The 16,572-nt window shown below is 38.5% G+C and overlaps 1 protein-coding gene across 1 annotated transcript in view; it reads left to right on the top strand.

Moving 5' to 3' along the window:
• The window catches only part of ahrrb (aryl-hydrocarbon receptor repressor b), a 31,317-nt gene that overhangs the window by 6,199 nt on the left and 8,546 nt on the right, over positions 1 to 16,572 (top strand). Inside the window, exon 4 of the mRNA XM_046875975.1 lies at positions 9,118 to 9,215. Within this exon, the coding sequence (XP_046731931.1) occupies positions 9,118 to 9,215 (98 nt within the window). The remainder of the gene's footprint in view (positions 1 to 9,117; positions 9,216 to 16,572) is intronic.

Genomic DNA, 16,572 nt, shown 5'->3' with positions numbered 1-16,572 from the left:
GAACCTCCAAACTTCCAATTAGTAACCCAGAGCCCTGTATGGCTCTGAGCAGCTCGGGACCGTCAGACCATAAAAAAAATCGACATGACAATAAATAAAAAATTGGACAGGAAATTGGAAACTAGACTCCGTGAAGAAGTCACCGTGCCACCTCCTAAAACGTGACATGACTTCTTGTTATCCACATTTGTAGTGAAAGCTGATGTGAACACGCACACGTGTCTTGTGATGTAATATTGTGACAATTTATTGATTTATTTCCACATGGCCTGTTTATTGAGATAGATTTCATGTTGCTGAACAGTTGCTCCATTTCTTTTTGTGACTGAAACACAGGATGGACTGCCACATCGTTTAGCATATCAATAAATCATGGTTTTTAAAAAAAAATCATGTTAAAGCACATGAATGAGAAGTTTCGAACTTTTAAGCAACTCAGAGCTATCGGTCAGTGGCTTTCAGAAGAGCTGGTGCTTTGGTGTTTTGAGACTAGTACCATAATCCATGCATTGCAGCACATGAGGGAGTAATTGAGCTCAATGTGAAAAAGCTGGCAGCTGCCAAGATAAGACATTCTAGCACTGAATGCCTCCTGGGAAATGCTTTCTTGATTACAACCTGGCAAACCTCATAACCTCTGAAGCAAAATAGGAAGGTCCTAACAGAGTTCAGCCGCTCTGTTAGTGCTTCTGGTTGATTGTGGATAATTCGGATGAAGCTTTTGTTCCAATGCTTGTAATAGTTGTAAAGATATCTTGACCAAAATAGTTCATTTAGGTGCAGTTTCCAAAGTGAAATGTTAATGGAACGATCCCTGAGAGGCAGGAAAGAGTAGAATACGGCTCTTTCGTTTGCCCTACAGTCAGGATTTAATTAAAATGACTGATGCATATTAGAGCAATTAATCATAATTTATACGATTGTAACTACTGCAATGTGTCAAATGTCCCATAAGTCATTCTAAAAAACATTTTTCCTCCGAATTATGACGTATTGCCTCCTTGCCAAACTTCTCTCTTTACCTTTTTTTTGTGTGTTTTTTTCCCAAAAAAAAAAAAAAACAAGCCTGGAGAAAAAGCCTGCTGAAGTTGAGTTTATTCAAAGATAACCAGAGCGAACAGATGTTAGACTGATGATCCCTGGAGTCATAAATGCCCATGAAGGAATCCCAATTACGTGTGTGCTTGGCAGGCATTCCACTCTATCTCTATCTGGCAGATCCTTACTGAGCATTGCGTGCAGATCGGAGGAAATTCCATCACAGCCTGCCTGTCCTGCAAAACACTCATTCTTTTTTTTCCCTCCTCCCTTTTTTTCTTTTCATTGTGTATATGTTTTACATTCCAAACAGACACTGTTAAGCGCTTAAAAGAGGGACCGTCGAACGAGAATCGCTCCGTTCCCAGTATGCGGTTTTAACGCCGAGGCCGTGCACTGCCTTTAACACTCGTTCGTGAGAAATCCGTCTGCCTTTTTTGCCCTTGCATGCCTCCACCTGCCATTCCTGTTTGGGAAAATTACTTATGATCCATGTAAGAGAGTTCGAATTTGAATAAGTGTTCTCTAATTGAGAAAAACAGCTTTGAGGGGAAACTAAATTGATCAGATTTATATTCGTTGGCAACAGAAGTCAGACCCATCTGCACGCACTGTCGTGCAAACCAGCAATAAATGACCCACATAAAGAATTTTGGCTCTGAGCGATGCTGTGCTGTGTGACAGCTGCTATTATGTGCACCTGATGTTTCCCTTTTTAACACCTCGTTTGTTCCTAGTCAGACTTCCCTAATATTTCAAAGGGTAATTTAACCCTTTTCTTGAGTTTTTTAAATTTGCACAAAGGAGCATTGACAAAAAGTCAAGGTTCTTCAGAAATCCATTAATGAAATTTCACAATCTTTAGTGTGCCTGTTCTCTAAATAGCTTAAAGTCTATTTTGGGCATTAGGTGTAATTTTTTAATTAGAGGCAGTGGGTGTTTGCAGAAAGTGCTGCTCCTATTTTCGTCTATGACTTACGCCTCTTCAGTCGATTTATCCTTAAACTCCACTTATTCACTTTAATATGTGCATAGGTGTGAAGTAACGAAGTACAAATACTTATCGGTACTCTAATTAAGCAGATTAAGTGGACAACTTTTTACCTTTACTCATTACATTTTCAACACAAATATCTGTACTTTCTACTTCTTACATTTTTAAACCAGGCTCGTTACTTTAGTTTTGATCTATTTAATGACATGATCAAAATTATTTCCTCTCATTGTGTACCATTTTCAGCCCATTAAACCTATTGTCATTTCGTGGCTTTTTAAATCTACTGCTGGTGCATTTCCTGGCTCTCACACACCACAGACGTAGACTAGCTAACAACAAGCACGGCAGGAGGCAACAAGAACGGTGGGGTTTAAGTGGATGAGACACAGGGAATCAGCGATGCACATTTGCTAAGAACAGAGACATTCCTGATCACCTGATCATCATCACCTTTTCTCTGCTTGTGTTCTATATGGTGGATGTTCAGCTTGAAAACATTTATTAGATAACAACATTTTAAAATTCATTTTTTATGAATATTTTAATATGATGTGAGGTAGAGACCTGCACATTTTTAAGTCCCGCTCCCGCCCAATCCCGCAAGGTTCATTGACTGCTTCTTTCCGCTACTCTGCTTTTAAAAGAAAATCTTTTCTGCTCAACTTTTAGTTTCACTTGCTTCTCTTTTGAATATAAATAAAAAAGAACCTGAAAATAAACAAACGTTTCGTTTTATTCGAGTTAGAATTTTTTGTGTAAACGATGAACATGGACATGAACAAGGAGACTATTCAGACCATAGAACGTCAATTGGAACGATATCTTATAAAAACAGGCTTTTGTTGTGTTGTTTGTTTCTTTTCTTTAATAATGAAGTGATATCTGTAGCACTCAGCGGTTTGCTTTGTGTGCTTTAGTAGTCTACCGTGCATGAACCACGCGCGAGTTCGCTTATCTCCCGGTTTATTGCGTTTGCCACATAACTAATTTGTTTCGCTGATTTTCTCTCGCGGATAGAGAATTGTTTTTATGGAGTTTTATGTTGAAATAAGGAAATTTATTAATACAAATATAATTATTAAGTATAAAATGAAGTAAAATGTTAATACAGTACAGTACTGTATTTATTAAATAGCATTTACAGGGTGGCGTCCGTTTATCATGGTTTTGGAACGTAACCACCGCGATAAACGGGGGGATTACTGTACAATATAACAAGCAAAGCATGTGAAGGTTTTTGTTTTTGTTTCGAGGCATGTTTTATTTAACTGATTATACAGGTAGTCCTTGACTTATGAAGACGATGTTTTCAAATTGAAATAATCGTAACTCGGGGACTACCAATTCTAAGAAGTCATGGATCAAAAACGGTGTATTTTTTTCGTATTGTTTTGTACAGAAACGATCGAAAACGATTAGCATGAAATGCAAGAACGGTTTATAGTGTTGGATTTATAAGAAAGCTTTATTTAAACCATGCTATAAATAAAACCAAGCGCTGTAATCAAGCAGAAATGTAAATTTCAAATATATATATTTTAAAGCATCTTCTTCGCAGTGTGATTTGTTGCTTGTAGAATTATAGCGACTGTCTAATATTATATTTCCCTGTTATGAGGCATGACAGGAAGTCATGATTCGTTGACAGAAAATGTAAGCCGATTGAGCATTATAATCAGACATGTTAAAGTGGGTCAAAAGCTTCAGAGTTGATGCTCAGAGTTGGTTGTGGCTTTGGTTAGTCTTAGAAGTGGCTTGCTTTGAAAGGCGAGTTTTCTCTGCGAAACAAACCACTGTTTGGTCTGTGTGTGAGACGCTGGTGATGTCACACATTCATTTGTCCTCTATTAGCAGTGCACACACATACATAGATTTGTCGGTCTGCACATCTAATTGGGATAAAGTCCTTCTTTTTCCACATAATACCTCAGAGGCCAAACAGACTGATCTCTGATTCCTCACACTTCCTCACAAAAATCTGCTCGAAATACGCTGCACTGTCAACCTTCAGACAGAACCTCCTCACCCGTTGCAATGTGGTTGTCTGGCAGTAAAACAGGCACGCTGGCCCTTTAAGAGGCTGCGCGTGCAAATGGAAGTGGAAAAAAAACAGGCCTTGCGTGACTGTAGCAGACTGGGCCCTGACCTCAGAGAGCCGCTTATGAAAATGATCTGTCCATCAGGGCACACGAGACCAGCCGTGCACAAATGAGCCTGCTGCCTCCGACTTCTTGCAGTCCTCCACCTACTGTATACTGTATCACTCTCACACACTCCTTCTCTGTCAGCAAAATACACGTTACATTCCAGCCCATTATAATCCCATTGTGTGTTGTAAAGAATAAGGTGCAACTACCTACGTGTAAGGCTGATCAGTCAACTGGGTTTAAAGCGAGCTCTACTTAGCCATGTGTAAGGAGATCAGCGGTAATTACTCGGCTCTAGAAGAACAGCTTTGTGACTGGTTCTGTAGCTTACACACTGGCTGGGGAAAGTCTTCGAGATTAAGACCAGGCCTGGAATGCAAAGACGTTATGTTGAAACGTGGAGGGACGTAAAAATTTATCAAACCATAATTATGCTCATGTTTTTATGTATAGACTACAGATGTAAATTAATGCCCTTATAATAAATTAATGCCCTAATAAGGAGGTGGTGTTTCAGAATGTCGGAAGGTTGGAAGCTCAGAAGCTGCCCCTCTTGGGTTCTTGAGCAAGGCCCTTAATCCTCTGTGCTCCAGGGGTGCTGTATCCTCTCTGACTCTGCGCTCTCACCCCAGCTTCCTAACATGGCTGGGATACGTGAAGAAAGAATTTCAATGTGCTGTAAGTGACAAATAAAAAGCACCTTTTTTTCTTTCTTTCTTTCTTTCTTTCTTTCTTTCTTTCTTTCTTTCTTTCTTTCTTTCTTTCTTTCTTTCTTTCTTTCTTTCTATAAAGTAGCAGATGCTTTTATTGGGGACATTTATTGGGGACATGCAAAATGGGGACATTTTTATCATTCCATTGAAAATAGGGTTCATATTTTGGCATGTTCACACATTGTGAATTTTTGTTATTGTGCTATTGTCCTAAATCCATTTGAGAGAAGTGAATATTTATATTTTTAAAAAAATCCCATCGTCCATCTTGTAAAACTAACATCAAAGCCGTAGTTAGCAATAGGTTCACCAAGGTAATTTCAGGATACACACACAAACACAAACATGTATATATACAGTACAGACCAAAAGTTTGGACACACCTTCTCATTCAAAGAGTTTTCTTTATTTTCATGACTATGAGAGAGAGAGTGTGAGAGAGAGTGTGAGAGAGAGTGTGAGAGAGAGTGTGTGAGAGAGTGTGTGAGAGAAAGTGTGAGAGAGAGCAAGACCCTTCAATATGATATAAATGTGAATGATTGCAATTTGGAGTCAGGTAGATTAATCCCAGTTTATCCTGTGAGTGCTGTTTAAACTACATCTGGGTTTGTTTTCACTGAAGAAACTTTTACACTGCATAGTTTTCTGCCGTCTTTGTCACTTTTTCATTTTGCGAATGACCAGTTGCCCATGAATTTGCTGTAGAAAGAGATTTTTTAAATGCCTGACGTGAGACGCAAATTCACTGGAATTTTACAATTCCGGTTACGGGAAAAGCAAAACCAGTGCCGATGGATCGGATTAAGCTTCCTTAAGAATGAGCCCGTTTTCTGGACAAGCCCCAATTGCAATGACTGATGATCACAGGTCTTGCAGTAGTTGATCTTCATCATTTAATCGGCCATGAAGAAAACACATCGCTGCAGAGCGTACGGATTTCCAGCAAGATATTTTCCTGAGATATCTCATTTTCAAAACCAAACCAGTAATTATCATAGAGCTGTGCAGCTAGTTTAGATTTGACCACTGGATGTCAATACAGGTTTGATACAATACAGCATGATGGCCTGTTTTCAGATACACCAGTGTGAATATTGACAAAAGTACATATATATTTTTTTAAATACTTTAAATGGCGTAAGTCCATCACATACAGGGACCAACTGTTACCTCAAACAAGCGATTTAGAAACGAAGATGGTGTTTACAAATAGCATGCGGAGAGAAAAACGCTCGAATCAGAAGTTTGGGTGAGGAAAGCGTTTGGCAATGGAGTCACTCACTTCCTTTCTACATACTAGCTCTGTAGCTCAAACACACATCTGCTCATAAATTTGTATGTCACAGTAAAGAGTGGGCCTGGTTTTTATTTCCATCCCCCTTATCAAAACAAGTTAGCGGTAAAATGCAGCGAGGAATTTCTTTTTGTTTCAGGACGAACAATGGGTTTGTGAAAAGTAGCTTCTCCACCTGCCTTACAGAGACCACCTGGACATTTTGGCAGTGTTTTTCTTAGCAAATCGGCGGAGAGTCATATCTTCAGAGAGTTAAGCGAAAGGAAAAACAACGCTCTCATTGTGTTCCACATGCGAAGAGAATGAGAATGTGTTCGGATTGTTTGCGAGGGGTCAATAAGTGAAAGTGACAGATCTAAGACTGAACATTACCACTGAGAAAGCTTTTAATTTCAGGCCTTGTAGCGCTCTCGGTAAAGGTTGCTGCATACACACACACACACACACACACACACACACACACACACACACACATGCATATTCACTTCTATAAGGGGGGTGGGGGGAGGAAGGGAAAATAGCACACTCGCACGCTGAGTCACAGAGTCTCTGCACGCAACAGAGATTATTTAAAGACGGATTTGGGAATCCCTCATTCACCCCTCCCTAGTGCGCACACACACACACACACACACACACACACACACACACACACACACACACACACACACACACACTTTTTTTCCCAGCCTCTCTTTTGTATGTATAACATCCTCCTACTTTTTGCCCTGTTTCTTTTCCATCTTGTCCTGACGATAAACAGTCAGATTTAACATGAATCAGGTGAAACTGCACACACACACACACACACACACACACACACACACACACACACATATATACACATACACATAAACACACACTCTAGCCATGAACATCTTATCAAAAACCTCTGTGCTCTCCGCTTTAAAACTTTTACACAAACACACACACACACACACACACACACACACACACACACACACACACACACACACACAGACAGACAGACAGACAGACAGACAGAGAGAGAGAGAGAGAGAGAGAGAGAGAGATAGATAGATAGATAGATAGATAGATAGATAGATAGATAGATAGATAGATAGATAGATAGATAGATAGATTTGTCATATTTACAATGTGAATATTCAGATATCTTTGATCTGTCCGTTCTCAGGTTTATATGGTAAACAGGAAGCTGTCAGTACACCGTAGCGTGACTAATGAATGAAGGAAGTAGGATGTGAAAGTGCCTGTTGTAATGAATGGACATTCTGGAGGTTTGTATCTCGCTACTTCTGATTAAAACGTCTCCTTCAATTACTTTTAACGGCTGAAAAATCACCTGCACTAAATCTATTGTTCTTCATTTCCGTCTATATTCTCTTAATGCTACAGTTACTCTCCATGTAGTATACATTTCTGTCCATTTTACACGTGCTACCTGCGTGAGAATGGTTATGACGCACAGCTTGACAGTTATTTAGAAAGAGGAAGTGAAGATTTGAATCACATGTTGGACATTACACGCTCAGGGTTGGGACATCCACTGAAAGATTTCCTCTGGCTTCCAATGTCAGAACGGCATTTTAGTTGCAGTGCAGATGCTAAAAATGACATTCATGTCAATGATTTGGGGATACGAGCTTTAGTAAGACAGGTTTCTGAGAAGATGTATTTAGTGATGAAGCGGTGAAACCGATTTTGGCTCGATGCAGTAAAAGTCCGTGATTAGCATTTTGTTCTTTTCATTAAAATACATTTTCCAAATTACTCCAAGCATATGTGACTCATTATAAGATGCATGTTTGTTACTTTGCCTCTCGGATGTCAGGCTGAAATGAATTCCGTAATGAATTGTTTCACTGGCACAACATGTGTATATCCTTATGTAAAGATGTGACAGTTGAATCCCAGAAGAACCCTACAGTCATCCCGTGATTCATTTAAAAACTGATGAAGAATCGGAGATGAAAACCGTCTCGGTTAAACTTACAATTGTCTCTAAAAATGTTTTAAATTAAAAGGAGCATTCCAACGCGAAGCCCGTAGTTTAATGCGATTCCTCACAAGGACTCTGTTTTTAGGAATTTTTAAATAGTTTTTTTTTTTTTTTATCTGCAAAGCAAACATATGCCACTTGACTCGCCGTATTCGACAAAGGCACGCACACTTGGAGTTATTTTTCCCCGTCTCATTCAACCGGTCACGGAAAGCGCTGCGGTAAGCTCTGAGAAAACCATCAGAATCTCTGAGAGGATCGGTGGCGGAAAAAATCGAGGGCTGGCACGGCAGCGGGCCGTGAACTCGGGCACCGGATTCCTGTGTGGTCTGACATGTGGTCGGGATGGTCAGGGTGGGGATAAAAGTCTTTTTGTTGGGTTGTGCTTGGCGTGAGACATTTAGGATGGTGGTCAAGCTGCAGCATTGTCCTTCATCCACAGCCCAAATATTGAACTCGGGTGCAAGTTCGGTCGTTTAACGTTCGGATTGTGTTTTCTCATTTGTGTATGTAAAGGGTGTATGAAAGTGTATAATTAAGCATCTCAGCATTTAGTGGAATGATTTAGTTTACAGGATTTTGGACATTAGCTTGAAAATTATTCAGGTTTACAAATGATCATAAAGCTCTGTGAGCTTAGTGGTGAAGGTATTGGACTTCTAAAGGATCTGAAGGACGTGAGTTCAAATCCCAGCCACCAAGCTGCCACTCCCAGGCATCTGAGCAAGGCCCTTAGCTGCTCAGTTCTATGAATTAGAAAAATGTAAGTTGCAATAAATTAATATAAAATAAAATAAATGCCATAACTGTAAATTTAAAGCTCTAACACAAATGTAAATGTAAAGCTCTCCAAAAAAGGTTTGTTTTGGCAGTGTGGATAGAGCTCCTTGCTCATTCTTTCTCTCTCTTTCTCTCTCTTTCTTTCTCTTTCTGTCTTTATTTCACAGCCATTCAGGAGAAAACGAGCAAAAAGCAAAGCCCTGCTTCCTGCAGTCCTGAACCCAAGAAACACAACAGCATTCTGGAAAGCGATCTTCTTCTGGAGGTGTGTAAGTGTGCAAAAGAGTGCGAGAGAGTGAGTGAGTGAGTGAGTGAGTGAGTGAGTGAGTGAGTGAGTGAGTGAGTGAGTGAGTGAGTGAGTGAGTGAGTGAGTGAGTGAGTGAGTGAGAGAGAGAGAGAGAGAGAGAGAGAGAGAGAGAGAGAGAGAGAGAGAGATCTACTTCTTTGTCCTTATGTGACCCTGCAGGCAAAAAATGTCTGAGAGAATTAAGGAACGATTTAAGAAGGCAACAAAAGCCATAAATGTCATGAAACGTGCTTTAGTTACACACACACACACACACACACACACACCTATACTGGTTTTATGTATTAGGTGGACTTTGCCTGGTAAACAAGTTGTACCATGGTTTAAAGGTACCCACCCTTCCCCTTGTGCTACAGTGATGCTACAAACGTCAAAAAATCTAATCAGCTCTGAGGAAAACAAATTTCACTTCAGAATTACTTTACACAAATTTAAACAATTTATATAAAGACCTGACATTATGGTTGTATATGAGGACCTGCTCGAATGTCCCGCCTTCTGACAAAAATAGTGTTTGTAAGGACATACGGGCTTTATCAGGACATTGGTTTTAACAATACACAAACAAGACATCACACAGTATTGAAGGGACAGGCATGTTTTATTGGCCCTCTGACACACACAAACACAGACTTGACAGCATGGTGCACTATCAAGACATCAGTGACTTAAAAGAACAAGTCCTTTCCTTGTAGTTTTCGGGACTTCTTTTAGAGTTTTTAGTCTCTGCAAAATATTCATAAACAAACTAACCAAAAACCCATTATAAATGAAATTTGATAACCAAGATGTTTAGATATTTGAATGTTTAGTGCATAGTGAAATCTCCAAAATGCTCAGTGTTATATAAAGCTTGCAGAGAGCTAGATATACAAATGAATTACATAAAGACACTTAAACCAATTTAAAATGAGGAAAATTGTAAAGCTAATTACACTCCTAATAAATCCCACCCACGATCAGCTGCCATAATAAAGAGCTAGTGTTATTCAATCACTAGTCATAACGTATAAGATCATAACGTTATGCCTGGTGTGTACATTTCTTGATGGGAACTCCAAAGCTTTTTCTACGTCGCTCTGGGAATGGGAGTTTGCTATTGCCATAAATGTAGATGGGACATCGAAAGAACTCAATTGTATCAATGAGTGTATGCAAACATAACCACAGACAGTAAGTGAAAGAGGTATGATGGCAGAGGTTTGTTTAGGATTATAAATAGCAAATAAATGTGAATAATGTTACCTTTTGTAATATAAATTCTTATTGCTAATTAATATATTGAAAAAAGTGTCCTGAAAAATCCTGAAAAATCATAACCTAAAAAAATGCAACGCAAACCATTTTCCTCTTCTGGTGTCCGATTGCTTCACATCCCTGTAAAAAAGAAATCATCATTGAGTACATTAGCAGTGTGGACTGACATATTATGGCGCATATTAAACATGGTTAGAACAAGTTAGAAAACCTACTGATCTGTGCTGGTGTCTTCAGGGAAGCATCCAAATTCGCAGCATCAGCCCCACTCTCAGAGTCACTTCCATCACTAGCATCAATGTTGAGTTTATCTTAAAAGCAGATGCAAAAATTAATACTACTGTATGTTTCGTTTGTAACTAAAAGCTCATCGATTTGAATAATCATAACATTAAAGATTTTCACCAATTTATCTTGATGCCTTAATACTAGCCTAATTCTACACAGGACATATCAAGGACTCATAATTTTACAATTTAAATGCATACCTTTAATTTCAAAGCTGAGGTGATAAAATAGCAAGGTTTTTGTATATTCTACTGAACAGTAATATGATATACAAATTATCAATATAAACCTTTGTCATATTTTCTTTTGTTCAAGAACTGTTTTTGTTATTGTAAGATACTGTTCAGTACATATTTAAAAACATAACCAAAACAAATACTCAGTTTATAATTATTTAACAGAATTTCTTATGACAAAAATAATGTCTATCAGGCAACCTTACTTTTTGTCTTTTCACAAAGTTCTTTTGAATCCTGTTTCTTAGGCTTAGATTGGCCCTTTACAATGGTAATCTAAAATAGACAAAACTAAATGCTTTTATATGGACCTGTCCAGGGATATTTTAATGGCTATTACCTCCCTTTAGGCTGGACACAAACCAATTAGATTCTCAAAGCATTTTTGATTTTAAACATACATTTAGCTTCACTAACGTTTCAAATTTACGCCGCATTCCACTGACTATCTGATGTACAGACAGCAGTAAAATATTGGAGTTATTCCAAAAATCAGACAATGTAAGCCTGGCTGTAGCATCTTCTTAACCAGGTTAACACATTTGGACTATCATTTGGACATAATTAACAATATATAAATATTTTTTTACTTTTCATAATCTTTTGGCTCTCTATTGATTTGCACCCATATAATTGACACCCAGCAATATAATAATACGCATGATGCATTAACTATAATCTATTTGGGTCACTTTTGTTCTCATGATATACAATCACCCAGGTCACATCTGCTATGTGGTGCTTCTGTAACAAACCCTTACCTCTGAGGGATAAGGAAGTACAATAGTCAGTAAGTCTACATCTATAAGATGCAAATTTAAGAGAAATTAATTTAATAAAGTTAATGGTGCTCATAAAATAACTTTATAAAGTGAAGTCCCTCGAGACCAGGTTTCTGTCAGACACTATACACACAGCTGATGATGTACATTGACTATCACATTACTACAAGGTACAACAAATCTGCTATGTGGCGCTTCTGTAACAAACCCTTACCTCTGAGGGATAAGGAAGTACAATAGTCAGTAAGTCTACATCTATAAGATGCAAATTTAAGAGAAATTAATTTAATAAAGTTAATGGTGCTCATAAAATAACTTTATAAAGTGAAGTCCCTCGAGACCAGGTTTCTGTCAGACACTATACACACAGCTGCTTATGTACATTGACAACGTCCCCATATACCCAGTGTACTGCTAAACCATGTCTGTTCCATATACACTCAGATAAACACTAAACATGTACATCACTAAAGCCCTGATATACCATGTATTTGTCAAACACACGGACACACTAATACTCCTTTGGTAGAGGACTCTTACATGATGGTCTATGCATGTCCTTATTAGACACAGTGTTCTCATAAAACAGGTCTCAGCCATACACACTACATACACACAGACTAACTCAATCCTAACCCCAGCACCTAAAACTGCACACAAAATCTCAGTCATTTTGATCTCAAGACATGGTTCACAGATAGTGTTCACCCATCCAGTCAATCTCTCCCAGTGACTAAGAGAGACAATACGTACTGATAAAAACATACTAAAACAATGCAAAGTACCTGCAACATTTTGGGAATAAATAATCAGAATATGATTTTTATAAATTACCTTTTCTCACTCTTCTCCTGGATCAGCAGCCTCCAACTCATCTACTGCAGTAACCTCTAATGTTTTCAGCTACATTCTAAAAACAGAAACAAGAGATCTTTCTCACATTTGTTATAAACATTAAGTAGCCCTAGAATGTATTTGATACTTAAGTCACATTTTAATGCAATTAATTTTACTGCATTAGCAACCATATCAAACCAAGACATTAATTTCAAAAGATACATAAAACTAAGTTTTACACAAAACATTTAATTTAAAACAGATTGGTATGTTTAGAAATATTTAAAAAAAAAGCATTTGGATCACCAGCAATTGTATTATTAACAATCGCAAACAAGGTCTTAGTATTTAGTCCGACATACTAGGTTTTGCAGAACTGCTAGTTCTACAAATGACTATGCATAAAACTGTTTCTGTGAAAATTCCAGTAGTTTCCACCAAGATTGAATCAACAAATATTCCTTTTATTTTTATTAGAGCAACAACAATCTGCCACTTCCTTTACTATTGCATTTTACAGATACTCTATAAGGTCTATGTCAGGCTTTTGGGGTGATTTTAAGTGCACTGTATATACAGTACATTAGCAAAGCACACTGTATATATGGTATATTATTTACACCCAGCAAGAACATTGCTGCCTTAACTATACTATAATATTTGGGTCACTTTTGTTCTCATGATATACAATCACCCAGGTCACATCTGCTATTTGGTGCTTCTGTAACAAACCCTTACCTCTGAGGGATAAGGAAGTACAATAGTCAGTAAGTCTACATCTATAAGATGCAAATTTAAGAGAAATTAATTTAATAAAGTTAATGGTGCTCATACAATAACTTTATAAAGTGAAGTCCCTCGAGACCAGGTTTCTGTCAGACACTATACACACAGCTGCTGATGTACATTGACTATCACATTACTACAAGGTACAACAAATCTGCTATGTGGTGCTTCTGTAACAAACCCTTACCTCTGAGGGATGAGGAAGTACAATAGTCAGTAAGTCTACATCTATAAGATGCAAATTTAAGAGAAATTAATTTAATAAAGTATATGGTGCTTATACAATAACTTTATAAAGTGAAGTCCCTCGAGACCAGGTTTCTGTCAGACACTATACACACAGCTGCTTATGTACATTGACTATCACATTACAACAACGTCCCCATATACCCAGTGTACTGCTAAACCATGTCTGTTACATACACACGCCAATAAACACAAAACACATGTAAATCACTAAAGCCCTGATATACAATGAAACAGGTCTCAGGCATACACACTACATACAGATTTATAAAATATAATAAGAGCTCAATATAATTTCACAACTGTAAAAAAAAATATATATTACCTGTTTACTGTGTTCGATGATTGCCAGAGTGTCTGCTGTTGCGAGGTTAAAGAGGTCTCCCTCATCAAAAGGGACTGAACTGAATACTCCACACTCTGAATAAGAAAAAATGAAATATTAATCCAGTCGTGAACTTCACACCAGTTTTATCCTAATGCCCTGTCTGTTAATGAAAGCAGTCTAGGTCAAAAGGAACATAGGATGGCATGTGTGAATGGACCCTTACCTTTATCTGAATTTATATATTTCCAGGTTTGTCTTTCCCAGCAGATGTGTAATACTCCGCCTCCTGCTTTGATGTTCTTTTCTCCTTCTGCGCTTCATCTCAGCCATGTTAAAATGATGCTGTTCTTCCCCACAGAAATGAGTGTTTATTTAAGTTGAAACCTTAAATTGTTAATATAAGTGGTGTTTATGTAAAACATGCCCAGTGATAGAGCATGGGACAATGCTGAGGAGAGCTGGGATTTAAACTCTCCATCACACTGACACTCAAAGATATCAGACTTCTGATGTGTTCATTCTGCTTTACTTCTGACTACAGTATTACTGAGTTATGAGTGAAGAGTATCAGGGGTTATTTACACCCTCACAGTGATACAGCAGTGTTTACACACTGTACCATCATCTCTCTCACACTCAGACCCTCACCACCGCTCCAAACTCAGCCATGTAACTCCCGCGCCGCACGCACTCAGCTGTTTCCGGTCGCACGCGCTAACCGGAAGTGATGTTCTAGTGACATTAAATAGCATACAGCCTTATAATAAACAAAATAATAACAATTAAAAGCAGTTCTGAGTAGTTTGTAAGCAGTCCGGGTGCTGTGTGTACAACAGCTCACCTTACAACACTGCACGCGCTAACCGGAAGTGATGTTCTAGCGACATTAAATAGCATACAGCCTTATAATAAATAAAATAATTAAAAGCAGTTCTGAGTAGTTTATAAGCAGTCCGGGTGCTGTATGCCCAGCAGCTCACCTTACAACACTGCACGCGCTCTGTGGCCGGAGCGAACGCGTTTAAAGAGCCGCGAGGATGCGCGCGGCTATCAGCTAGCGGCTATCAGCACTGACTATTATTAGCTAGCATCCATGCTAACATACAGACATTTCCCTTCATTTTAATTCGGCCAAACGCACTAAACCCAAATTTATACAGTGCGCATTCGGTACAAGATTTATCAGTAATTAGTTATTCAACTCAGGCTTTAAAACTAACCATTGATAATGTTGCTAACTAGCCAGCTTTAATTTATGCCTTCTTAAGGCTAAATTCACCCCAATCTCCAGATTCCAATGAAATATTTCTTACAACATTAATTTACAACAAGGAACCGAGCTCTTGGAATATATCAATAGTCTACTCATTAAGTTTATGAACTTTATAATCATACCTGGCTTTTAAAGGGCTGGATAATGGCTGTTCAATGTGTTGGCAAACCGAGTCTAATGAAACTCCGCCCTTAAAAGGAACACGTAGGATAATTGACGTAGGTCTCAGCCAATCACAGAACGAAAAATGGCAATCAGCGCTAGCCAATCAGAAGGCTCAAATTTTCACACATGTGTGAACGGATTGCAGTACCGGCTCCGGGCTACAGGGGCGCACTACGAAATTCCAAAGTTACACTGTGTTAAGTCAGTTTCGGGTGTTTGTGGTATAAATGGACATGGACTGAAATTTTGAATTTCAGCTTCTCTAGTATAGATATATATAGCCACAGTGCGGGAATTATGAGGACACCTGTCCTGTCCCCATAATCCCAAATGTCCCCATAATGTCGATGCGTAATCAGGTCAAATGTCCACATAAACCACAAAAACCAACACACACACACACACACACACACACATTACATGCAATACTAAAGTGTGTTTGTGCAGACCCTACCAGGGTCTAACATCCAACCAGCTGAGAGAAAGCACTTAAAAGCTAATACGATACTGCTGTTTTCATCACCGTGATATAAAAAAAAAAAAAAAAAAGAGCTCTTCTGTTAATCTTGTCTTTCCTTCCCTCTTCTCTTCTCAGACACCACAAAGCAGATTAAAAATATCAACGTGTAATGATGGTAAAATAGTGTTACGTCACGCATGTTAAGTAGAAAGCCGTCTCCTGTCTCGCTCAAGGGTCAAAAGTCAACATTAAAAACCCGATCCCACTAATCTGCTGTTTTAATTAAGGCCCAGCGACAGTACTCTGGTTCAGGACTGTGCGTTTTCAAGATAAACAGTACCGCTTATCCATGTTCACATGTCTGAGACCTCATATAATTAGTCAAAGATATACACAGCAGAAAGTAAGAGCCTCTCTTTCTGAATTACTAGTATGTGTGCCGGAAACGCATCACTGTGGTCTGCCTTTATACAAACAATCACGTTGTTACAAATTGCCTAGCGACCCGAAACCACAAGAACACAGAAGTGTTAAAAATTGGTCACTGACCAGAAAATAGCTTTAATGGTCTCCAGCGTTCGTCCCGTTCTTTTTGAGCCGAAACCAAATTTGCAAAACACTATGTGATGTTTGTAGAAATGCAGAAATAGTGTGCAA

The sequence above is a fragment of the Silurus meridionalis genome, chromosome 20, assembly GCF_014805685.1.
Source record: "Silurus meridionalis isolate SWU-2019-XX chromosome 20, ASM1480568v1, whole genome shotgun sequence".
Taxonomy (NCBI): Eukaryota; Metazoa; Chordata; class Actinopteri; order Siluriformes; family Siluridae; genus Silurus; species Silurus meridionalis.
The sequence above is the reverse complement of the archived record's forward strand: the minus strand, read 5'-3'. Positions and strand labels throughout refer to the sequence as shown.